This window comes from Harpegnathos saltator, unplaced genomic scaffold, assembly GCF_003227715.2.
Source record: "Harpegnathos saltator strain DR-91 unplaced genomic scaffold, Hsal_v8.6 scaffold160, whole genome shotgun sequence".
NCBI classification, from domain to species: domain Eukaryota; kingdom Metazoa; phylum Arthropoda; class Insecta; order Hymenoptera; family Formicidae; genus Harpegnathos; species Harpegnathos saltator.
Window position 1 is genome coordinate 781,722 of NW_020229940.1, and position 25,417 is coordinate 807,138.

Sequence of the window (25,417 nt, forward strand, 5' to 3'; positions counted from 1 at the left end):
ACAGAGAACTATAGTAAACTTGTAAACTTACCTTCAAGCCGACTCTGCTTGGCCCGAACCGGATCCTCCAGTGCGGCATCCGCGTCCGCCGGATTGCTGTTGCTTTCCGCAACAACTGAAACAGAAAAATAATTTTCCCAGTTGATAACCTGCGGTAGAGAGAGAATATCTTTGATCGGGACGAATCGAAAATACGGAAATATCTTGATACGGAATTCTTATCTGTATATTTTTGTTCCAACATTGAAAATTTAAATGAGACATGAAGCTTTCAAGAGAGCTGATGAGGAACAAGTTGCAAAGACAAAGATTGTAAAGAGTTGAACACAGATGTGTAGGAAACTTGTAAACTTTACCTTCCGGCCGACCCTGGTCTACCCGAACCAGATCCTCCGGTGCAGCATCCGCGTCCGCCGGACTTGCTTCCCGCAACGTCTGGAACAAGAATTTAGCGTTCCTGGTTGGTAAGCTGCGATAGAGAAAGAATGTTTGGTCGGATACGAATAGAGAATATTCGCTACAATTTTTTTCTGCATTGACATTGAAAGTCTAAATAGGAGTTTTTGGAAGAGCTGACGAAAAAAATAACAACAAGAAGCAGAGACAACAGTTATGTGCTCTCGAAAATACTCTTTTACAAATGGACATTTAAATTTAGATTCCGTAACGAGAGTAAACAGACTTGAAAGAAGCGCTGACCGAAAACAAAAAAAGTCGCAGTCTAAAAGGAAAGTATGACGTTGAATATTCTACACAAGACCGGTATACTCATACAGTTGGGAATTATTCAGAATGTTTGATTAAGAACATGATGTATTAGAGATTCGCGTTCATGGACTGTTATCCGTCTCTGTCTGGGTCAATATCTTTTGTATACAACAACACAATAAATAGATAGACAGACAGAGATTGACGAGAGTAATTGCAAATTCATAAAGTGATGATTACTAGTCGAATGATGACGGACTGTGAATGCCGAGCGCGAAATTCCGACTTCTTATTGCTGGAAAATTCGTCAAACGTCCGCTCTCATTATCAGAGACCTCCCGCATAATAAATGATTCCACATACCTGGAAACGTGACGTATCGCTGCCGGCGTCCCGCTTCCCGGCTGCTGGAGTCCTTCGGATTTCACTCACTCACGCTTCTAACACTGAATACTCGCGAGTCGACTGTGCGGTTAATCAACGCGATGCCGACGCGATGCAGATTGAATATCTCGAGGACCGACGAGACATATTTCTTTCAATTATACGAGAGGAAATGACGAGCGCGTCGTGCACGGCTGCTGCTGATGGAAAGAGGTCGAGTACGCGAGGCACGCGAGTATTAATACAAAGGGCAAAAAGTGTCGTCGCTCGCGAGCCGATCAACACAATCGGCGCGATGTAAACATTGTGGGCCTCGGCGGCGGTTGAAGCAAGAGATACTTGCCCTTGGGCGTCTCTTCTTTTCTCGAAGGTTCCGGAACGTTCCGAGGGGAATGCAAGGAGGCCTTTCAACTGTATGCGACATTGATTTACTACTTATTGATTACTGAAAAAAAAGAAAATTATTCTGTCGAAGCATCGGATATTTGTTAGCTTTATGTTAATTAAAGAAGAATGTGTACGATTAGAAAATATGTTAGCAACTAATTGTACAAAGTGTCAAAGTTGTTTGCGGAGAATAATTAAAGGTCATGGTAGCGTTAAAGAGTGGAATTTCATCCCATGCGAATTTTGTCTCGTTTTTATTAGATGTTAGTCGTGTATAAAATATCGTATTTTAAAGTATTGTTTCGCATTCACGAGATTTTGTCATGAATTCTGCTTTATGGGAATCTCAGATTGGATCGCGGGCCAATACTTTTCAATGCGACGGGGAATAGAACGTGAAAATCTTATATGCCTTTGAATCCGAAAACAATTAAGAGAAGAAGTGAATACTTTTCAGTACGAAAGTTCGCATTTGAAAATTATCGATTGCGATTGAATACAAGGTATATTTGAAATGAATTGAATCCTTATTAATGTGAAGCATTCACCACTGCCATCTCGCATTTAGCGCGGTGAAATTTAATGGGAACTAATACTTTTTAGTCCCTTTCTTCGGATCAGAAAGCAGAATTCAGACGTATTCAAAATGTCAATACTTTTTAATATGTTTCAGTTCGACATTTTATACAGGGAGATTATCCGCTGGGGACAATAACTCTTCTACTTTTCATCTAATATTCAATGATGATAAATAACATTTAATTGCATTCGTTTAGCTTTTTTTATTTCGAAACTAAAAAAATATATACTAGGGTGAGATTTCACCCATGACAACGTCAACGTGATTTTCTTTGATGCTTTTTTTAAAAGTTCAAATATTTCGTCGACTCACGGGATATTTATAATCGGAGTCTCGTCGCGTTAATTAACACGTGTTCCTCCGAGCGGATCGAATACTCACCGACGACCATTGTCAGTGCCACGAGCGAATGTTCGAAGCGGACGGGATGCTGAATTAAGAAACAGGACGAAGTGAATGGGACACGGGCAACGATACATCATGCGTCTCCATACATGTCAAATTGTTTATTATAGAAAAGACTTTGATACAGCAATATATATTTGAAGATTTAACATTTAATATGTACTTTTATTTTTTCTGCTCCTCCCTCCTCCCCCCTCTTTTTAGACCTCCTGGCATAGTCTGGCATAGAAATGGCAACTGTGGTTGCAGCACGAACATAAACCGCCTGAAAATGGATATAGCATGGACTTCCACTACATGCAGATTTTACCACCGAGACCTGAAAGTGGATGTACTATCGTAGTTCCCCTCCCAAAATGGATGCAGATGGTGTCCTTTCCCAGTGCGGAAAATCGGTGTCGCAGAAAATGTCGTGTTGGTCGCTCTCAGGTTTCTCTCAGGTAAAAGTCTCAGCATCGTATCTCTTTGAGGTATTATAGCGCCCGTACTATACTATATGCATTGAGAATTGCAATCGAGTAAATTAGATGATCTAAATCGTGATTATTTTAAATGGTCCGATAGTAATTCTCAATCTATATTACAATTTTTCACTTAACAATGTCATTGTTACATAATACAAGTATTATGTAACAGTTACATAGTCGAGTGAGAAATTATAATGTTAATGTAACGTAACTGTTACTTAGTATCGACTGGACAACATAACCTGGGATAAAGCACTCGCGCAAGAAACGCGGGAAAGACTATGCGGGACTATGCGGGAAGACAGCTGATCGGATAGCGCGGGCCGCTCCATGGACCCTGCGATGCGCTTTATTGCCGTCATTGGCATATGCTATAGGCTGTGTTCCAAAATTCACTGTTAGTACTGAAGATACATAGTTTGTGTTACGTATATTATAGATTTTCAGTGCTGGCAGTGAATATTGGAACACAGCCTTTGTAGAGCCTACGTCATCTCACGCATGCGCTGTAGCGTCATAATATATTGCATCTAGCAACTTTTGGTTTGTTCTTTGTAGCTGCACTGCTGAACTAGTGCAATAAGCCAGAGTGAGAAAACCTATTGTCTCACTTTAAAGCCCGTATCAGACTACGGATTGGATTGAAACCAATCAGGAGTAAGTTTACTATACTTGAGATTATTTTCTCTTTTTCAATTGGTCAAATTTCAATCTAATCTCAATCCCAATCCATAGTCTGATACGGGCTTAACTTATTGCACCAGTTCAACAGTGCAGCTACAAAGAACAGACCATTTGGCTCGCGTGCACGGTGTTGATTCGCGATCTTGCCGCACGAGGTCTCCAAAGTCAACGCTGGATTTGTCTCTGGCTCCTGCAGACTCTTAAGGCCATTGCACGTAAAAAAATTTTAGTCTTAACCGTAAAACCGTAAGCAAATTGACCAATCACAATCCAGCATCTCGAAATATACGAATTGTGATTGGTCAATTTGCTTACGGACTTACGGTTGCGACTAAAGGCTCGTCTACAATAGCTGTAAGAGTAAGGCTGTAAGGCTGTAACGTAAGCTGTCAGCGAATGAAAATATTTCATTTCGTGTCTTGCAACCTTACAGCCTTACTCTTACAGCTAATGTAGACGAGCCTTAAAACTTTTGTACGTGCAATGGCCTTTAAGTTCCAGTTCCACAATTTGCTTTAAACGGAGTTTAAAGCAAATTGTGGAACTGGGCCTAAAGCTAAGACTCCATGCATGCGGTGAGCTCCGGCAAACGGCTGCGGTGACCAATTAGGAGACAGACGCATGCCGGAGCTTGCCGCAACCGGACTTGCGCCTCCCTCCTGATTGGTCACCGCAGCCGTTTGCCGGAGCTCACCGCATGTATGGAGTCTTAGCTTTAGCTTAAACCATTGACTGATTCGATGAATTCGATTGTAGCGGAAGATAAGGTGCGGTAGTGAATAAATTATGTTCATACGTGAGTCTAATATATATAAAATAATAGTATATATAATTATACTAAAATGTATCTTTTTTTATTTCAGTTGCTAATTTCATATTATTTTAGTAATAAATTTAAAAAGTCTTAAGTATTCAAAATATTGATAGAAGAAATAAAGATTATTTGTGCTATGGATAAAAGAAAATTTACTTTCAAAAGTTTACATAACTTGCAAGAAAAGAAAGTAGAGAAACAAACGGAAAATATTGATTCTAATATTAATAAACAAATAGATCTTCATGTAAATAACATTACAACACAAGATGGTACTAATATTTTCAATGATGGGCAATTGTCAAATACTGAATCAGTATTGAAAACATTAAGCAACCAATCCCTAGTAAGATGTAATTCTTCCATTGTAAATAAAAAAATAGATTCTTATAAAGATGAAAAAAATTTATTGGGAAAAGATAGTTTGATTATTAAAGATAGATTGTCAAAAGAAACATCTTCATTAAGAAATAGTCAAATGTTAGCAAAAGATATACCTTCTGTAACAAGTCAACAAAACAGTGATTATTTATCAAGGAATATGTCAATAGTAAACAAATCCTTAACAGATACTGATCTTTCTGTGAAAAAAACAGTAATATATAAACGTAAAATAGATTCTAGTTCTACAGATTCAGAGAATGATTTTGACTTTTCACCTAAAAAATATATAAAGAAAAAAAAAAAGCTTGATGAAATTACTGTAGATACAAAAATACAATGTACTGGCCAAAACAATATCAATAATTCTGATAGGAAATTACTTTCTTTGAGTGTATCACCTATTAAACAAATGGACTATATTTCTCAGAAAGAGTTACAAGATAAATTCAACAAATTTTATTCTGATACGAAATTTAAACGTAATGTCAGTAACAAGGAAAGTCTTTCAAAAAAGTCAAATTTTTACATGTCATCTGTTTTTGTAAACTTCCTACGGAAATCTGGAATTATATTGTCAACTGATAGTGTATGCACTAGTAAGTTTTTATATTATGCTTATATTATACTTTTAAAATTATACTTATTTTTAATGGAAGATAATATTTTGTACATTAAAATTTTATTTTTGTAGATGTTCCTCCATCTATTATTAAGCAGAGGTTAAAGTCAATATTAAAACAGTATTCAAAAAGAGATATAATTGATTCCATAGAAGAATATATTGGAGATAAAGGTTTTCTAAATATATTAAGTAATATTGAAATATCTATTGATGATAGAGATTTCACTATTGTAAATAGTATATCTGTTGCGAGAATATTATTGGAAATTACAGAAATTCAAACAGATGTATTCAACATCTTTATATCTAAACTTAATGAATTTATTCTATTAGCGTAAGTGTATAATTTTGTATAAATATATGACAAATATATATTGTATATAATTCTGAGTTCTAATTTATTACATGTTTAGTAATTATGATGTTGGAAAGATATATATAATTTGAAGTTCTAAGAAGTTCTGTATATATATATTTTTTTTTATAGAGATATACCTGAGAAAATACCTTGGGCTGTACCAATGTTACATCAATTCCGTTTTTTGGATACCATAGCCAGTGTTGATACATTAACTGCAAATATGGAACAGCTATTAGAAACTTGTCCAATGTGGTTTCAACAAGAACTTATCTTATTTTTACCTGATATTTTATTAGATATTCAACATCAAAGTATAGCTAAAATTCTGACAAAAATAATGGAGGAAAATTATGAATTAACAAATATAATTTTAAATTGCATCACTAGTTTTAATCTTAGTAAAGAATATTTGATGGAATATAAGGTTAAAGTATTAAATTTGTTAAAAACGAATATAAAATTAGAACTTATACCAATTATTATCAGGTACATAAATATATAAATTATTTTAAATTTATTTTGTTATCTTGGTTTAATATTAATCATAATAATTTTAAGTAATTTTGCAGATTTCTTCTTAATGACTATGTATCTTCCGATATTATTAAACAAATGTTACTCATATTACGTGACATAGAAATGCAGCCTCTTGCTGGTAATGAAATTCATGATTGTTACAAAAATCAAGTACAGATAGTTAAAACATTGAATATGTGTATGTTATTAAATAAAGATGTGACGCATATTGCGATAATGGTTATAAAGGACATCAATAAAGATCCAAAACCATTAGATTTAATCATATTGCTCTTAATATTTGCTGGAACAGTAAAACAGAAAAATGCAGAATCTTTATGGAAACAAAATATAAGATGTGGTTTTTATAGAAAAAGTCTCCTTCAAATGCTTTATAGTAGCTATAAAGAGGTTTGTATATTTATTATAAACAAAATATTTATATAATTATATTTCATCTGACAAACTTATAACTGTAGCATTTTATTATACTCTTTATATCTATTTTTAGGTTGTTCAAGAACTACAGTTATCAGCATTACAATTAGCTGGTAAATTATTGAAATCTGATGAACATGTATTCGTTAACTTTGCGATAGAATGGTTCCGATTACAATTTCTTAACCAGAAAGAAATATTTAAACAGCGTGAAATTATAGAAAAGATTATACTTTTTATGGGTAATAATGATCAAACTGTACAACACGCACTAATTATACTTTGTAAAATGGCAGAAAATACTGCTGAGAGAAATTGTTTAATATTACAATGCAATCATTTAAGAATTTTATTAGAAAAAATAGATTGCTTCGGGCTTCAAGAAGTTGGCACCTTAAGTGATTTATTACATAGTTTATGTCTAATTGATGATTCCACTTCAGAATCATTACAGGATGATTTATGTATACTATTGCAAAAACAACTATCCGCTGCTAAACCTCTGTAAGTTATATGATCAATATTATATCTTTTATTAATTATATGAAACCAGAATTAAATAATATATTTCAGCACAAAATGTAAAGGTGTTATGGGAGCAGTAATGGCAATAAAACATCTGGCAAGGAAAGTTGAAACTTGTGATCAGGCCATGAAACTATTTAGTATGTATATTTTGCACTATTTTTTTATGTATCATGCATGTAAAGGAAATGTAATATATATTTAATATAATTTAAACTAGATTAGATTAAAATTTTATAATAGATTATTTAATGTTTTCAACATTATATAGAACATATGATAATTATCATACTAACACTGTGTACATACAATGTGTGTAGATAGGACGCATAGATAGGACTGAACAAAATGTTTTAGACAAAAGTTGTATGGTTTCGAGGGGGACATAAGATAGTGCCATTAATGCGATCTTGAATAGTTGCTTAAAGGTCAGGTGAAGGTCACCTTCAATCTCATAAATGGAACCACTTACTTTTCATGACATATTTTTCTAGCTTACATCGAGAGCTTTCCAAAAATCTATAACAACTCTTTTGTTAAATACATTTTAACTTATAAGACAAAGTCAGGGCACGGTTCGGCCAGTCAAGGCAAGATCGATAAATAATCTAAAAATCCAGAAAACGATAGAAAAAATTTTACGTTAAAAACATATCGTTCTTCGGACTTTTATTCCGCTGACGCCATAAACAGTTGTCAGTGTCGTCGTGCAGTTTCTGATCTAAACAAACAGTGGAAGTTTATTCATTGTAAGAATAGCAGTCAAACGCATATTATTATCCACTAACTTTTTCTTGTTAGGATAGAAATTTTTTGTACTTTTGCAAAGTTTTTTGTTTCCTTATTATAATTATTTTGTTTTTTTTATTATAATTATGGCCGATTACCCATCAAATGAAATTGTGGATATGATTCATACGTTGGGTGAGGCCAGAAATAATTACTCGGCAGCAGAAAGGCTTTATGCTAAAAAATTCCTAGACAGACGCTATTCTGATAAGAGGGTAATAAAGAAACTTTATAACAAAGCTGGACAGGGTATTCTTAAACGAATACGTCGAAAATCTGGTCGTAACGAGGTCACATCGTTGGCTGTTATGGGTGCTATTGTTTTAAATCCTCAAATCTCTACAAGACAAATTGAGAAGCAACATGGTATATCCAAATCAACAGTTAATCGTGTACTCAGGACCAATAAATTCCATCCATACCACATCCACCTAACTCAACAATTAGAAGAGAGGGACTTCTAACACCGTATACGTTCTTGTAACTGGACTCAAGATCAAATCCAAGCAAACCCCCGGTTCATAGCTGATATCCTCTTTTCTGAGGCCGCGATCTGCAACAAAGGGGGCGTTAATTTACATAATTGTCATTATTATTTAAATGTGAATCCACATTGACAAAGAACCTGAGATTTCTAAAGGCAGTGGTCTATTAACGTCTGCGTAGACATTCTGGGAGATGTGATTGTGAGTCCATACTTCTTTGAAGGAAAAGTCAATACGGCAACTATTTAAGATTTATTCAAAATGACCTGCGTAACCTGTTGAGACATGTCGATAATGAAGTACTCAACCAAATGTGGTTTCAATAAAACGAAGCACTAGCTCATAGATCTCGAGCCGTTACAGAATACTTAAATGAAAGATTCCCGAATAGGTATGAGCAGCCGAATTCAAGAATGTCCTCCAAGATCACCCGATTTGACGCCTTTAGATTTTTATTTCTGGGGATACAAAGACAAAGTTTTTTCGGAACAACTTACGGCTGTAGAAAATATGAAAAACCATATCAGAAGCATGCAGAAATATTAATGCAGGTGTTCTTCAAAAAGTTAGGGATGATTTTCGACATATACTAGAGTTATGCATACAAGCAAGTGGCCAGGTTTTCGAATATCTGAAGTAATTAAACGTAAGCCCAGATCTTGTTTTGACTAGCTGGGTCGTTTACCGATCTTGCTTTGAATGGCTGGGTCGTTTACCGATTTTGCTTTGATTGGCTAGTTCGTTTACCGATCTTGCCTTGATTGGCTAGGTTGTTTACTGATCTTGCCTTGACTGGCTAGGTTGTTTACCGATCTTGCCTTGACCGGACCGTGCCTCGATCTTGCCTTATAAGTTAAAAAATATTTAACAAAAAAGGTACTTTATTATAGGTTTTTGGAAAGCTTACGATGTAATCTAGAAGAATATGTCATGAAAAATAGGTGGTTCCATTTATGAAATTGAAGGTGACTTTCACCTGACTTTGAAGCAACTATTCAAGGTCACACTAATGGCACCATCTTATGTCCTCCTCGAAACCATACAACTTTTGTTTAAAACATTTTTCCATCCGAGTACTTTCTGCAATGATAATCGAGGTGTACTATTAAAATGAGACATCTTGTATAGGATACAGAATATTTCATAAATTTAATAGAACAATCAATAAATTTAATATTTTTCTTTGCAGATAAAGTAATGAAGTGCGTAAGAAATTGTTCTAAATCGCAACCTTTGTTTTATGACCAACTAGCGCAAGTAATTGCACAAACTGAATTTATTAATACAGAATTTCTTCAGAAAGTTAGCAACTGTATTGAAGATGAGTTTGTTAATACTTATATGATAGACAAGCCGCAATGCAGGTAAATAATGTTTTCAGATTAATTATGTATCGTAAAATATGAGCAGAGTATCTATCAATTATCAATGCATCAATACACATCGTAGAAGCTTATATTCTAATACCTCGCATCATTTTTTAAATAGTGGCAACATATTCAAGACATTTTACATAGGACCATATCTATTGCTTTCCATTCACATACTCGTCAATATTACTTTTAATTCCGTAATAGCTAGTGCACAGTTTTGCAAAATTATAGTGGGTTATTTTATTAAGTTTAATGCATTTTACTTTCATGCCTTAATTGCCAGAAACTCTGTATAAATATTTATAACCTCTTTCTCTTCCATAATATTTTTAGAAATACTGTTATACAATTCTTTAAATAATATATGGTAAATAATATATGTTACGGCTAAAGCAGGAAATTAGCTACTTAGCAAATGAGCTTATTCTTTTCGTACCTATATGTTCTATCGTTCATAAATAAAAATTCAACAATAATATGAATAATTTAAGATCTTAATTAGTTATTTCGTAAATTGACTACATTAAGTTATATTTTTGTTATATAGAGTAACAAAATTAAAGAAGTTGCAGATTATTATTTCTAAAATTAAAAGAAATATGAATTTTTTTATTTTGTATTAACTGTTTAGTATTGAAAGTAACATCACATGATATGAAGTTAGCTTTTTTTCTAGTTGAACTCGTTAAAACTTCTTCAAGGACAAATTTTAATCGTCAATTGATACTTGATTTTTTGATCTTCAATATATATTTTTTATTACGTGCGATTGCAGCTCGTCTCTTGACGAGTAAATTAATCACATATAGTTATAATGCAAAACAAAAGATAGCAAAAAATCCTATAAATAAGTATTTTGAATTTGCACCATTCTAGATTATTCATAAGATCATTTAATAAATAGCAACGTGTCATTACGTTAGTTATAGTTTATATCAGCTTACTTTCATATCAACTTATAGCACCCTGATTTTTGTTAATTTGATGATTTTAAAATTTCCAAAAGTCAGTAAGTTAACAAAAATCCGGGTGTTATTGTAAAAATATATTCTTAAAACTAAATAGAGCAAAAATCTAATACCATTTTTTTTTCCGACAAATAGCAAGATGTAAATTAAATATTGAAAAAGTCATCAAGTTTTCCTTAATTACCTAAAAAAATATTAAGCAAATAAAAAAATGTTTTAGACAAAAGTTGTTCAAATTAATTGATGGAAAAAGATGGTATAATAAAAAATTGGAATTTCCATTTAAGATTTTTATGTTGATTTTGAAGGTTACTGAGCTTTTCAAGGTTATTCCAAGGTCAAATTCATAGCGTTAATTAATAGATTTGCCACCGAAAACGAAACAAGCGTGTTTTTTGGTATTTAATTTAATTAATTCGAAAAACGCTCAGACACGTCAACTTGAGTTTCAAGGGGGACATGTTAAGTGGCTATTTTCGTTCACCAAACTTTTTCCAAACGTTCACCGCCTTACAACTTTTGTCTGAAACATTTTTTCATAAAAATAATATTTTTCAATATATTTCAGGGTCCCGGTATTTTTTCCTCACCCTGTATAAGACACACATATATACATTGAGCAATAAAAACATATTTTCTGCAATTTATTTTTATCTTCTATTTGAAGTGTACAAGCATTAGTACTGTTTCATTCTCTAGCACAGTATTTTAAAATTTCTTTCTGGTTAGATGCATTATTGAAATATTTGTATAGAATGACTGTAAATTATTTGACGATGTGCTAATTCCAAAAATGTCTTATATCAGATATCTGACTACAAATTGTAAACTATATTAGGAAATGGAATAGAATGGATAGAATTTCTGTACATCAAACATACGAGGGTAGTCCCAGAACTACCTGACCTAACAAAGAAAACACAAAAAATTTGGGAAAAATATCTTTATTTCTCTACATAGTCACCTTTTAGCTCAATACACTTTTCCCGGCGATGTTCAATAGCTTCGATACCCTGTTTATAGTGGGAATCGTCGAGCTTCTCAAAATAGCCATCAAGCCACCTTGGTCCATTGTTTTGATTGTTCCTTCGTCTCAAGTGTGAAGTGATGGACCCATGTTTCATCCATGGTTATGAATCGATGCAAAAACTCGGCTTTATTGCTGCGAAACTTCGCCAAACACTCGATTGAAACATCCTTACAACGCTGTTTTTATTCCAATCGCGGCACCCATCTTGCGCACAGCTTTCTCATGTCCAAATTTTCAGTCAATATGCGATGTACAGCACTTTTTGAAATGCCTACCATGTCTGCTAACTCACGCACTTCCAGTCGACGATCATCCAATACCATTTTGTGGATTTTCTTCATCATTTCTGGCGTGATCACCTCATTTGGTCGACCACTGCGATATTCGTCTTGGCAGCTCGTACGGCCTCGTTTAAACTCTGCCACCCAATATTTTACTGTTGTAAACGAAGGAGCAGACTCCTCCAAAATAGAATCTAACTCCACTTTGATATTGGTTGACTGAGGTCTTTCAAATGAAAGTATTGTATCACATAACGATGACCAATTTTTTCCATGTTTACAAATTCACTGAGAGCGTTCACTATTGATGGCTGCCAAACAAATACTAAACAACGTAGCGTCGTCAAGCTTCAAACTTAAGCTTTATAAGGTTGGTACTTTCTACCATAGTCATTCTTTTCAAACAACAACCACTATCTATACGTCAGGTCAGGTACTTCTGGGACTACCCTCGTATATAACAATGTCCGGCAGAAATCTTAAAAATGTCCTACACGAATATCTTTCTCCGACGTCCTTAATATCTCCATCGACATCCTATAACTATCTCGAAGACGTCCTTGTCCGTGTTGTCCTGATTATGTCTTCTAAACCACATGAGGGACGTCCGGAAGACGTTCTCGAGATCTCCTGAGGACCCGCTGAGGACATATTGATTTTTGAAAATTTCAAAATCATCAAATTAACAAAAATCAGGGAACTATTGTAACAATATATTCTTGAGACTAAATAAAGCAAGAAAATGTAGTACCATTTTTTCTTCCGACAAATTAGTAAGATATCGTAAGTTAAATATTGGAAAAGTTATCAAGTTTTCCTCAAATATCTCAAAAAATATTAGACAAATAAAAAAATGTTTTAGACAAAAGTTGTTCAAATTAACTAGTAGAAAAAAATAGTGTAATAAAAAAATAGGGGTTCCCATTTAAAAAACACAAGTTGACCTTCAAATAACCTTGAAAATTGAGTTCAAGGTCATCATAAGGTAGTTCACATAAATCTCTTTTATTCAGGTTACTTTCCTTGAAACTTCAATACTGAAGAGTTATTTGCGGTGGGATATTAAAATGAGACATCCTGTATATATGTATACATATATATATATATATATATATATCAAGTGTAGTAAAAAGAAATCCATTATTTTTGCATGAAATTGAAGGCTTTAATTACCATAGTTAGAATGATCCGATTTAGGTCAAATATGCGCCGTTTTGTTCGATAACTTGTTGTCATTTTGAAGGTAATTTCATTATGCCTCTCTCATAGAAGCCCTCGTCCCTATTGGCAAAAAATTGAGACAGTCGATTTTCACAAGTCTCTCTTGAAGCGAATTTTTCACCAGCAAAATTGTTCGCCATGGACAGGAACAGATGGTAATCACTTGGTGCCAGGTCCGGACTATAAGGTGGATGCATAAGAACCTCCCAACCAAGCTCCCAGAGCTTCTGGCGAGTCACTATCGATGTGTGTGGCCTGGCGTTGTCCTGATGAAACACAATTCCTCTCCTATTGGCCAAAGCTGACCGCTTCTGGGCGATTGCTTCCTCCAGACGGTCCAATTGTTGACAGTACAGTTCCGAGTTAAGAGTTTTGCCGTAGGGGAACAGCTCATAGTAGATAATTCCCTGCCAATCTCACCAAACATACAGCAAAACCTTCCTGGCCGTCAATCCTGGCTTGGCCACCGTTTCCGCCGGCTCACCGCGATTCGACCACGACCGTTTTCGCTTGACGTTGTCGTAAGTGATCCACTTTTCATCACCAGTGACCAACCGCTTCAGAAATGGGTCGATTTTGTTGCGATTCAGCAGCGATTCGCAGATGGAAATTCGGTCCATGAGGTTTTTTTTCGTTAACTCGTGTGGCACCCATACATCGAGCTTCTTTTTGTATCCAGCCTTATTCAAATGGTTCCAAACGGTTTTTTGTGCAATCTTTAGCTCTTGGGCAATCGAAACAGTGCTTACATGACGGTCGGACTCGACAATGTCCATGATTTTATCGATATTTTCGACAATTGGCCTTCCAGTGCGTGGTGCATCTTTGACATCGAAATTACCGGAACGGAATCGACGAAACCAAAATTGCGCGTGATTGGCTGTTACAGTATCAGGACCATAAACATTATTCACATTTTCAGCCGCCTGGCTTGCATTTTCGCCTTTATCGAAGAAAAACTGTAAAATATAGCGTATTTTCTCTTTGCTAGTGTCCATCTTTGACGCGCGCTCAAACAAAACTGAGTCAACTAATCACAAAACTGTCAGAAAAGTTTTTTTAGTACGAAATCTCATCTTTCTAACGCCATCTAGTGGAACCCGATCGGACTTATACAACGCGAGATACAGATAACTAAAGCCATCTATTGGAAAAATAATGGATTTCTTTTTACTACACCTGATATATATATATATATATATATATCAGGTGTAGTATATATATATATATATATATATATATGCGTATATAATTTATAAATATATAATATAATTTTATTGTTGTATCAGTGAGCATTTAGTTCCGAAATTTGGACTGAATAATGCAGAAGAAGAACCACAAAACTGTATGTTACATCTTGGAAATAAAAGAACTGGTCCAATTGCACCAATATTGTTTCGACTTCTCAAAACATGTTGCATGAAGCTTAACGTACATGGAGAACTGGAAGCTATAGATGCCCTTCTAGGATGTGGAATTTTTATGCCAGAAAACATTGATATACCGGAACCTTTAGTATTAGATCTTCTTATATGTTGTATCAATTGGTGAGTAATAAAATTAAATTTCTTTTTGATCATATTGCACTATGCACTAATATTGTACAGTTTCTTTTAAATTTTTTATCAACTTTGGTTAAAATTATAAATAACTGCAAGAATAATATATTACAGGTTTAGAGAGATAATTACTGGCTTTGTCACGCAAAAAGATCCTTTATTACAAAAACAAGTATTAGAACGTTTAGACACTTTGATATATTTGCAAGGTGAACTGGATACATTGTTAACATTATGTGACACTAAATATCAACCACCTCCATGTTACTTTCATTATTTTCCATTACCACTATTTGTAAAAATTGAAAGAAAATGTAGTAAAAAGGAGAAGAAATCTAAAAAGAAAACTAATTCCAACACTTCCACAACTGTAGAAAATGAACTCTGGAAAACAGGTTCTACATTATGTATAAAAAATCCAGCGTATTTTAGAAAATTTGATGCTAAGGTACGTTAACTATATGGTTTAATGTTTTATTATTTACTTGCATTGAAACAATTAAAAAATTCGGTTTAATGGATGTCATATAGATGTAATCGGAGAGAAATGAAAAGGTTATTTTTTAAAAATAATTTATTTTTAAAAGTAACTTGTTATATTGAAAAAAGTTACTTATTACTGTTATTCGTCGTAAAGCATTGCGTATTCTTGTCTTTCATCGGTGATTCAAACGTAAACAAACATTCATACATTCATTGAGGTCAATTTAACTATTCATGAAAATCTTGTCAGTTGTATATTACTATTTAAAAAGTTAGCACTGTGAAAATCATAGCTATCACTATATTTGATATAGAAGTAAATATATTATTAGTATTAGGTGAATGTTAAAAGAATTATCGGCGTGCAGCAGTAATGTTTTTTTAACGTTATGGGATTAAAAAATCGCATGTGTCATTTTTTAATGTAGAAAAGCAGCTTCGTAAATATGGTATCTTCACACTTCAGGTTGACAGCTAATTATCGGACATCCTGTATATCTACTGAAAATATACAGGATTTCCGGTAATTAGTTGCCAAGCCGAAGTGTGAAGGTAGATTGGGTTAAGATAAACATAAAAGTCTCATACTGTTTTGCGAGATTCGCAATAAATTGTCAAATTATTAATGACAGAAATCTGAGGAATGGGAGCGCGCCGATATAGATGATTGGAGAAGCCTCTCGGGTTACAACACGGCCCAGTCGACCAAGCAACTGTTGGCGGCGTACGGCAAGACCTAGGTGCGACGAGATAAAACACCAATAGCTGTCTATTCTGTCATTAATAACTCGATAATTATTGCGAATCTCGCAAAACGGTATGGGATTTTTATGTTTGTCTTAACTCAATCTATCTTCACACTTCGAGTTGACTAATTACCGAACACCCTGTATATCTACTAATATATCTATTAAACTATATATCTATTAAAGATTAGTGAATAATTTTTATGATAATAATTTATAATTTCTGTAATGATGATAATCTCTAATTTATAAGGAGGTTGCATTGAAGGTCGCTTTTTTATGTTTTTTGACCATTTATTTTAATAACAAAATGTGTGAATACATCAATCGGAGTATTTGCCCTCGGAAGCTACGACTTTTTCTCACTTTTCTGGCAGAAGTTGAATACCGCGACGAAAGAATGGTTTGTCTTTTTAGCTAATCCATTCAACAATCCAATTTTCGACTTCTCCGTAATTATGAAAATATGTATCTTCCAAAGCGTATTGTATCGATCAGAACAGATAATAATCTCTTGGGGCCAGGTCCGGAGAAAACGCTGGGTGCGAGAGAACCTCCCATTCGAATTCCATCAATGTGTTTCACGGCTATAGCAATATGGGGCCGAGCGTTGTCATGGAGAAGAATCACTCTTTGGTGATTTGATACAATTGATAGTCGTTTTTGCGTCAAATTATCATTCAAACACTTCAATTATTGTCGATAACATTCTGCGGTGACTATTTCGTTTGGTTTCAACAGCTCATAATACATGACACCTTTCATATCCCATCAAATAAAGAACATTGCTTTGTGACCGTGATTGTTTTGCTTTGATGTCGACGTTGACGGTTGGGCAGAATTAATCCATGATTTCTTACGTTTCGGGCTTTCGAAATAGATCTATTTTTCATCGCCGGTCACGATATGTCACAAAAAACTCTTCTTTTTATGCCTTGCAAACGAAGAAATTGAGATATTTAAACGATTAACAATGGCATTTTCGGTCAATTCATGTGGCAGCCCTTTCTTTCTGAATCTTTCCCATAGCTTGTAAACATCGTGAAATGGTTGGTTTATCAACTTCAAACTTCTGAGTTAATTCTTTGAGTGTTTGAGCAGGGTTTTCTTCCAATAGAGCGTGCAGTTGTTCATCTTCCAATTTTTTCGATTGACCTGGCCATCGTTTGTCGTAAACATCACAATCACCACTTTTGAATCGTCAAAACCAATCTCTACATACTATTTCCGATGGAGCAGATTCACCATAAGTTTTCGCAAGCAATCGATGAGAGCTTCAGCTGCACTTTTTTTCAAAGTAGTGTAGAAGTACACATTGGAAAAATGATTTATCGTGTTACATTTTAATTTGGTTATAGAAAAGCACTTGTGTAAATAAAGGATGGCGTCTGATAACTGAATTTTAGTTCATTTAGGGAAATGTTCACACTTCAAAATGACATAAAAGACATCTGTCACTGCCCATAGCATACGCAGCTACAGCCATCTATATGTAAACAGCGGCTTTCAATGTAACCTCCTAATATATTAGAAGATATTAGTTGTGTGCTTAATAATATATTGTTATGTTTAGATAGCCAATCTTTTAGATATTAAAATGGATGGCGGGGCATCATCACAACACACAATACAAACTATATCAATAAAGCAAGTGTGTTTTGTTGTAAGAGAACTTTTGGCCATCTTCGAGAATGGACCTTCTGAGCTTTTTATGAAAGAGTTAATACATTTGTTACCAAAAGTTTGCTCAAAATTGGATGATATTGTTGTCAGATTAAGAGAAGATAACGATCATAATTTTAGAGAAGGAGCAAGATTATTATTATGTCTTCTGACTACAATTTTTAATTGGAAAGGATTTGTTAGTGTAACATATAATACATTGCTGCGCGGTACGATGTTTTGTACACAATTAATTATAACACTTAAATCTTTGTGTATTACTCAAATTTTATTGATATATACATTTTTAGAAGGATTACGAACTTTAGCTGGACAAATTAATAAAGAAAATACGCACTTACGATCTTGTAAAGAACTTGTTGCAGAATCATATAAATATTTTGAATCGTTATCAGATATTGCTGTAGAAATATCACTAGCTGCTGCTCTTGTTAATATGTGTCAGTCATTAATGAAACATTCTGAAACTTATGTTCAACAATATAAAGACAAGCATGGTAAGCAATCTTTATTATCGTCTTTTATTATTTATTATTTATTTATTATCATTCATTATTTATTTGTTACTTAAACACAGGTTTATGCGTGTATACATGTATATATAGATATACCCAGTTTTCCAAAAATAACGGAACCCCCATCTCAGATTCTATGCATTATAGGGAAAAATTACCCGAATAAAAGTTTTAGGATTCATAAAGTTCTGTTTTTTTTTGTGACCTCAAATTTGACGTTGATCTTGAAACCTTGAAGGTCATTTCAAAGTTAACTTGAGTTTTTTTAATGGGAACCTTTATTTTTTATTACACTGTTTTTTTTCTACTAGTTAATTCGAACCATTTTTGTCTAAAACATTTTTTTATTTGTCTAATATTTTATGAGATATTTGAGGAAAACTTGATAACTTTTTCAATATTTAACTCACGATATTTCCCTAACTATTTCTCAGAAGAAAAAGTGGCATTAGATATTTCTGCTCTATTTAATCTCAAGAATATATTGTTATAATAGCGCCCTGACTTTTGTTAACTTACTGACTTTTGGAAGTTTAAAAATCATCAAATTAATAAAAGTCAGGACGCTATTATAACAATATATTCTTGAGACCAAGTAGAGCAAAAAAGTCTAGTACTACTTTTTCTTCTGATAAATAGCGAGATCGTAAGTTAAATATTAAAAAAGTTATTCAGTTTTCCTCAAATATCTCAAAAAATACTAGGCGAATAAAAAATGTTTTAGACAAAAATTGTTTAAATTAATTGATAGAAAAAGACGGTGTAATAAAAAATTGGATTTTTCATTTAAGAAAAGTAATGATCAGTGAATAGATCGAAAGTGGTGTTATTTGTAAACAAAATGTAATTTAAATCAGCAATCGTGGTAAAATAAAATCTGCTAATGTCTAATATTTACATGAAATATAATGCATTGTTATTTTTTGACATAAATAATTTTGTGAATTATTCTTTTGGATATTAATAAATTAATAAATAGTTTGTTTTTTTTTCATAAGATGCATTAAACTACGTGCTTATAATATTTTTAACTAGTTGTAGCTTTCAATGAATATATTATTTGGAATAATTGCTCAAATAAAAGTTATTCAGTTTATCATAGATTTAATTTATGTGCTATGTATTATGTTTTTCCTTTTAAAATTTTTGAACGTGACGTTCCATTTTTTTGCGTTAGTTAAGTTATAATGAATTAATATACAAAAAATTAAAAAAATATTAAAAGAATTCATTTTTACAATGAATAAAATGAAAAGAAAATTCTATCTCAGTTTTAGAATATTAGTTTGTAACGTCCTTAAGTTTATATTTTGTATGTGTATATAAAATGCCACAGTACGTATATAATTAATATTTTTATATTAATAAAATATATTTTTATATAATATATTGTATAAAACATATATAAATATATATATGTTATATATATATACAAATTTATTTTTATTTATATTATTATATTGTTATGTTAATTCTGTTTTAGCAAAATTAGCATATGGATTTCTTTGTCTGGAATGGGCAGGAAGTAGACATATTACTTCTCAATACAAATTATGTATTATTCAATTATTGGATAATTGGATGAATAATGAACCATCACCTTTTCATGCAGTAACATTAATTATGGAATGGTTACCAGAGGAAGTTTCCAATCTGGAAAATATTCAGAATACTTTAACAACGATGCCTTCTATAAATAAGAATAGCTTCCATCTATTATATAAGAGGTTATTTGATAGTTTAATTAAAGGTATCAATATATCATTGTTGACAGCTAATTCGTAAGTATAGTTACAAAATATTAAAAGATTATTTATTTATTAAAATTTGATTTTATTTGATTGATTAAAATATTAAAATATTAAAAGTTTGTAAATTGATTTTAAAGGCTATTATAAATTGACTTATTTAGATTTCTAGTCAGTTTATGATCCTTTTTATTCCAATATGTCACTCAAATGGATGAATTACTGTTGGTAACTTGCACTAACAATTTGGTTAGAATTCAACAACTCATCGTACACAACTTTTATATTTTATCTTTTATAATTCAAATATACAGTAAGATCTTCTTGGTATAAATATTAGACTTCGGAGTCGATATTGATGACTGACCGGAATCTATCCAAGACTTTTTGTGTTTAAAGTTGTTGTACAACACGTGTTTTTCATTACTCGTGATCATTTTATGCAAAATATCACTTATTTTAAATTAAGTTAGCAAGGACATGCACTAAATCTCTGCTTTTTTTCCGAATTGAGCTTATACAGAATTTACCCTTCTCCTAAACCATTCACACTTACTATAAATGTACTTACTGATTTTTGGAAATTTCAAAATCATCAAATTAACAAAAGTCAGGGCGCTATTATAACAATATATTCTTGAGATCAAAAGTCTAGTACCACTTTTTCTTTCGACAAATAGCGAGATATCGTAAGTTAAATATTGGAATATTGGTATTATCAAGTTTTCTTTAAATATCTCAAAAAATATTAGGGAAATAAAAAAAATGTTTCAGGTAAAAGTTGTTTAAATTAATTGGTAATAAAGATGGTGTAATAAAAAGTTGGGTTTTTCATTTAAGAAAAGTAATGATCAATGAATATCTCGAAAGTGGTACCATTTGTAAACAAAACAGTATAGTTGTTTTACGTCCCCCTTGAAATCATACAACTTTTGTCCGAAACATTTTTGCTGAAAATGCTTTGTTGAAGAATCGAGGTGCGTTTTTTAAAATAGGATACCATGTATACCGATGATTTGTTACTATGAATACTTTTTCATAAAATTTATTGTTCAAAAAGTTATTTGTTTTTCTTCTTTTTTTAGAGATCCAAAGAAGATAAAGATATGGTACATTGTTGCTTCAAATGTCCAAAAACTTGTGCAGATTTGCAAGACATTGAAAACAAAAGCTAACATACAATTGTTTCTCCGATATATGCCTCAGTTAATAAAACAATTTTTAAATCTTGGTATGCCGATACTCGAACATAATTTGAAATATCAAACAGATGATATAACTAGTATTCTAAAAATGATGCAAGGTAGGAGATAATCACTTTCTAAGATATATTAGGTTGATTTATAAATTCGTGCGAATTTTATCTATTTAGCATTCACATGTTGATATTAGAATAGTTCCATATAGTTGACATACATGTTTTGTTGCTGTTTTGCTTGTTTTGCTATATAATTGACATTTCACGGTACATTTTATGATGTAGTATCAGGTAAAACAAAAAGCCTTTGCGCATTTTGCACACGTGATTCAAACTTTCATAGCAAAAGAACACGGTTGAGCGCATTTCCACGTTGTGGAAATACGCAGATAAAAAGAAATAAGTTAAAAAGAATCAAAATATCAAATTAGTGTGTTTGACATAGCAAATTATAGCAATTTGTTTAACTTAACCAATATGATAAACATAATGTAATAAAACCTTAGAATAATCGTTGATATTTAATTTTTTTGAAAATGCATTATGGTATATTGTTATACGTTGAGAAAAAATTAATCATTTATGCTAAGAAAAATTAATTTCTATTTATCACAGATTCTATTGTTAAAATATTTTAAAATATTCTAAAACATACTATCATTAAAATATTCTATTAAAATATTGCTCACAAATTATAAATATAGCTTATATTTAATAATAAATATAGTATCTTTTTCTAATTTATATAAAATCGTATTTAGGTGGTACGCGTTACTTACATGCTATATGTTGTGATAGCACAGAAAAGAAAGATTTAATACTAACCAAGTATGTTCCTGCGGCGAAATCTATGTTAGAGAAATTAATATATAGTGTTAAAGGAATGTTAGTACTCAATGACAGCGCAGCAGCATTTTGGATGGGCAACCTTGTTAACAAGAATTTAGATGGACATGAAATTCTGTCGCAAGTAATTATCACATTATGTTTTAATAATATTATGTATTAGGTATGTTTTACGTATATATATTGTATGCACATGTGCACATAATAACGGTGCATGCATCACATATATATGTATATGCGCACAATTGCTACACAGAGCGCCTTTGAAAATTCCAAAATCATTAAATTAACAAAAAGCAAGGCGCTATTGTAACAATGTTCTTGAGACTAGGTGGAGTAAAAAAGTCTAGTACCACTTTTTCTTCCGATAAATAGTTAGCGAGATATCGTAAGTTAAATATTGAAAAAGTTATCAAGTTTTCCACAAATATCTAAAGAAATATTAGACAAATAAAAAAATGTTTTAGACAAAAGTTCAAATTAACTAGTAGAAAAAAACAGTATAATAAAAAATAAGAGTTCCCATTTGAAAAACGCAAGTTGACCTTCAAATGACTTTGAAAATATAGGTCAAGGTCAATGTCAAGGTCATCATAAGGTAAATCACTTAAATCCCTACAACTTTTATTCAGATCATTTTCCTCGAAACTTCAATACTGAAGAGTTATTTAGGGTGAGAAATTAAAATGAGACACCCTATATACATTTATTTATTGATTTATATTGATAATAAAAATAAATAAAAGCGAAGTTTAAAAATATAATTTTTTATACTTATAGACATCAACGGAAGAAACTACTATACCAGATGAAAGTGTAATTTCGGGAGAATTAGCAAATGGATCATCTGAAATTATAGATTCTGATTTAGGAGAAGATCCAACTGAAAATGTTGAAAGTGAAAACACAGATATTGATGTCGCGTAGTTATATAAAAGAAAAATCGGAACAAAATAAACAATTTAATATAAGATACATTTTTTATTATATTGGGTGCGAGCTATTGTTTTTTTTTGTATATCTGTAACATCTATTTAACAATATTCATTTACAACACATCTTCGCATCCTACAATAAGTTCTATAATCACAAAAATACAATTTAAGAACATAGTTTAACACTATATAGAGTTAGATGCGTTTTCTTATATCAGCATTGATGAATCCTTATGTAATATATATTTTTTAATGTAATAGAATAGAATTTGTAAAAACCCAAATTAGACGTTTAATAAATGCTTTCCTTTAACAAAATAAAACAAAGATATTTATGAAAGTATATTATGAATATAGGCGCTTATTAATATAGGCGCGTAGGCCCCCTTGGTTCCCAAAAGTGGCGCTGAGTGTCTCAGTGCAGTGACGCTTTCTCGCATGAGAAATTCGATTGAGGAATATCGAGGAGGAGACCGAGGTAATAAAAGGGCGATCGCACGGATGCGCTGAGTATACACACATACGTACACTCACTCGCCCCCTCTTTCCTGACTTTCTGCTGATCGGATATTTTTGGAAGATACTCAAAGAATTTTAGAAGACCTTACTTTCGACATCAGCTTGGAACTATCCGGCGACCAGACATACGGCCCTTGCGGTAAAAAGAACTTCTCGGCTCAGACCTTTACAGCTCGCTCTAGTCTCAACGACCATACAGCCTTTTCGACAAAAAGGAGCCTCTCGGCTCAGACCTTTACGGCTCGCTCTGGTCTCAACAATCATACGGCCCTAGCGGCAAAAGGAATCTCTCGGCTATTGATAGTTCTTTATCCTTTAATATTGAGGTTTGGAACCTCCAGGTTTTTGATCTCAGCAATTTTCCAGGTTTTTGTTTCAGCTCTTATTAGGCCCAGTTCCACAACTTGCTTTAAACTCCGTTTAAAGCAAGTTGTGGAACTGGGCCTTAATCTGTGTACGCTTACGATCAACAATAAAAGAAGCAAAACAATTCGCTGGTTACTTCGTTCTCTACACACCCATGCACGCACCGGAATTCCGTCGCAGTGACAATTACGCGACAGAATATAACGCTTCTTTTTTACATGCAAATAATTCGCCAATGATATGTAAAAAAACGAAAAGATTAAATAATAAGGTGGTAGAGAGTTACGCTATTTAAGGGATAATATCACCTTATCACTTTGAAAAAATTAAAAAAAATTTTTTTGGCTCAAATGGTCCCTTAGGATGTTAAGATTGATATTCAAAAAGTTTTATGTGGAGGAAAAATTTGAAAATGCCAAAAAAAGTTGAATTATTGAAGAGAGTCACGGTTCAGTTATACACCTAATTTGAGCGCACACTCTCGAGATCCTCTAGCTCCATTAGCATTATAGACTATCGATGGTTTTAAGCTTCTGAAAATGATTCATAGATGGCACTACTAGTTTTATTTTTGTGATCACCACCACCAGAATGCACCGATCGCCACGCCTCTATCGGATCTCTCATGCTGCTAAGGTCTGCCTCACACCAGAGAGGAACCTGAGAGCAGCCAACACGGCGTTTTCGGCGACATCGATTTTTCGCACTGAGAATGGGCGCCGTTTGCATCCATTTTGAGAGGAGAACTACGATGCTACATCCACTTTTGGGTCTTGGTGGTAAAATCTGCATGTGGTGGAAGTCCGTGCTACATTCACTTTTAGGCGGTTTATGTCCGTGCTGCAATCATAGTTACTATCTCTATGCCAGACTATGCCAGGACGTCTAAAAAGAGCGGGGGGGGGGGGAGCAGGAAAAATAAAAATACGTATAAAATATTAAATCCTCTACATACATGTTGCCGTATCAAAGTCTCCTATATAATTAACGATTTGATACGTCTGGAGACACATGATGTATCGTTGCCCGCGTCCCATTCCCTTTGTCCTGCTTCTCAATTCAGCATCCCGTCCGCTTCGGACATTCGCTCGTGGTACTGACAGTGGCCGTCGGTGAGCATTCGATCCGCTCGGAGGAGCACATGTTAATTAACGTGACGAGACTCCGATTATAAATATCCCGCGAGTCGACGAAATACTTGAACTTTTGAAAAAAGCATCAAAGAAAATCACGTTGATGTTGTCATGGGTGAATCTCAACCTGGTATATATTTTTTTATTTTCAAAATAAAAAAAGCCAAACGAATGCAATTAAATGTTATTTATTATCATTGAATATTAGATGAAAAGTAGAAGAGTTATTGTCCGCAGCGGATAATCTAACATTTAATAAGAACG

General features: G+C 33.0%; 1 protein-coding gene across 4 annotated transcripts; it reads left to right on the plus strand.

Annotated features, from left to right (window-relative positions):
- Window positions 1-4,304: 4,304 nt before the first annotated feature.
- Window positions 4,305-23,419, plus strand: Fancd2 (Fanconi anemia complementation group D2). Of its 4 annotated transcripts, none has more exons than XM_019843771.2 (17): window positions 4,308-4,382; window positions 4,479-5,409; window positions 5,505-5,769; window positions 5,923-6,282; window positions 6,366-6,451; window positions 6,530-6,723; window positions 6,824-7,254; window positions 7,324-7,415; window positions 9,739-9,913; window positions 14,712-14,969; window positions 15,096-15,429; window positions 17,784-18,102; window positions 18,184-18,390; window positions 19,892-20,189; window positions 21,242-21,459; window positions 22,116-22,324; window positions 22,981-23,166. In XM_019843771.2, the coding sequence occupies exons 2-17, from the start codon at window positions 4,566-4,568 to the stop codon at window positions 23,125-23,127; spliced, it is 4,437 nt and encodes a 1,478-aa protein (XP_019699330.1). In that variant the 5' UTR covers window positions 4,308-4,382; window positions 4,479-4,565; the 3' UTR covers window positions 23,128-23,166. The 4 variants fall into 4 exon arrangements, with proteins under 4 accessions (XP_025152663.1, XP_019699330.1, XP_011148225.2 ...); XM_019843772.2 differs by having other exon boundaries at window positions 4,310-4,382; window positions 4,479-4,775; window positions 5,241-5,409; window positions 6,366-6,723; XM_011149923.3 differs by having other exon boundaries at window positions 6,366-6,723; window positions 22,981-23,419.
- The last annotated feature ends 1,998 nt before the right edge of the window (window positions 23,420-25,417 follow it).

Bases quoted from the DNA above. Each gene is read 5' to 3' on its own strand.
- Fancd2 (XM_011149923.3), top strand. From the start codon at position 4,566: ATGGATAAAAGAAAATTTACTTTCAAAAGTTTACATAACTTGCAAGAA. The intron at 5,770-5,922 runs GTAAGTGTATAA...TTTTTTTTATAG, and splicing joins AATGAATTTATTCTATTAGC to AGATATACCTGAGAAAATAC. The intron at 15,430-17,783 runs GTACGTTAACTA...TGTTATGTTTAG, and splicing joins TTAGAAAATTTGATGCTAAG to ATAGCCAATCTTTTAGATAT.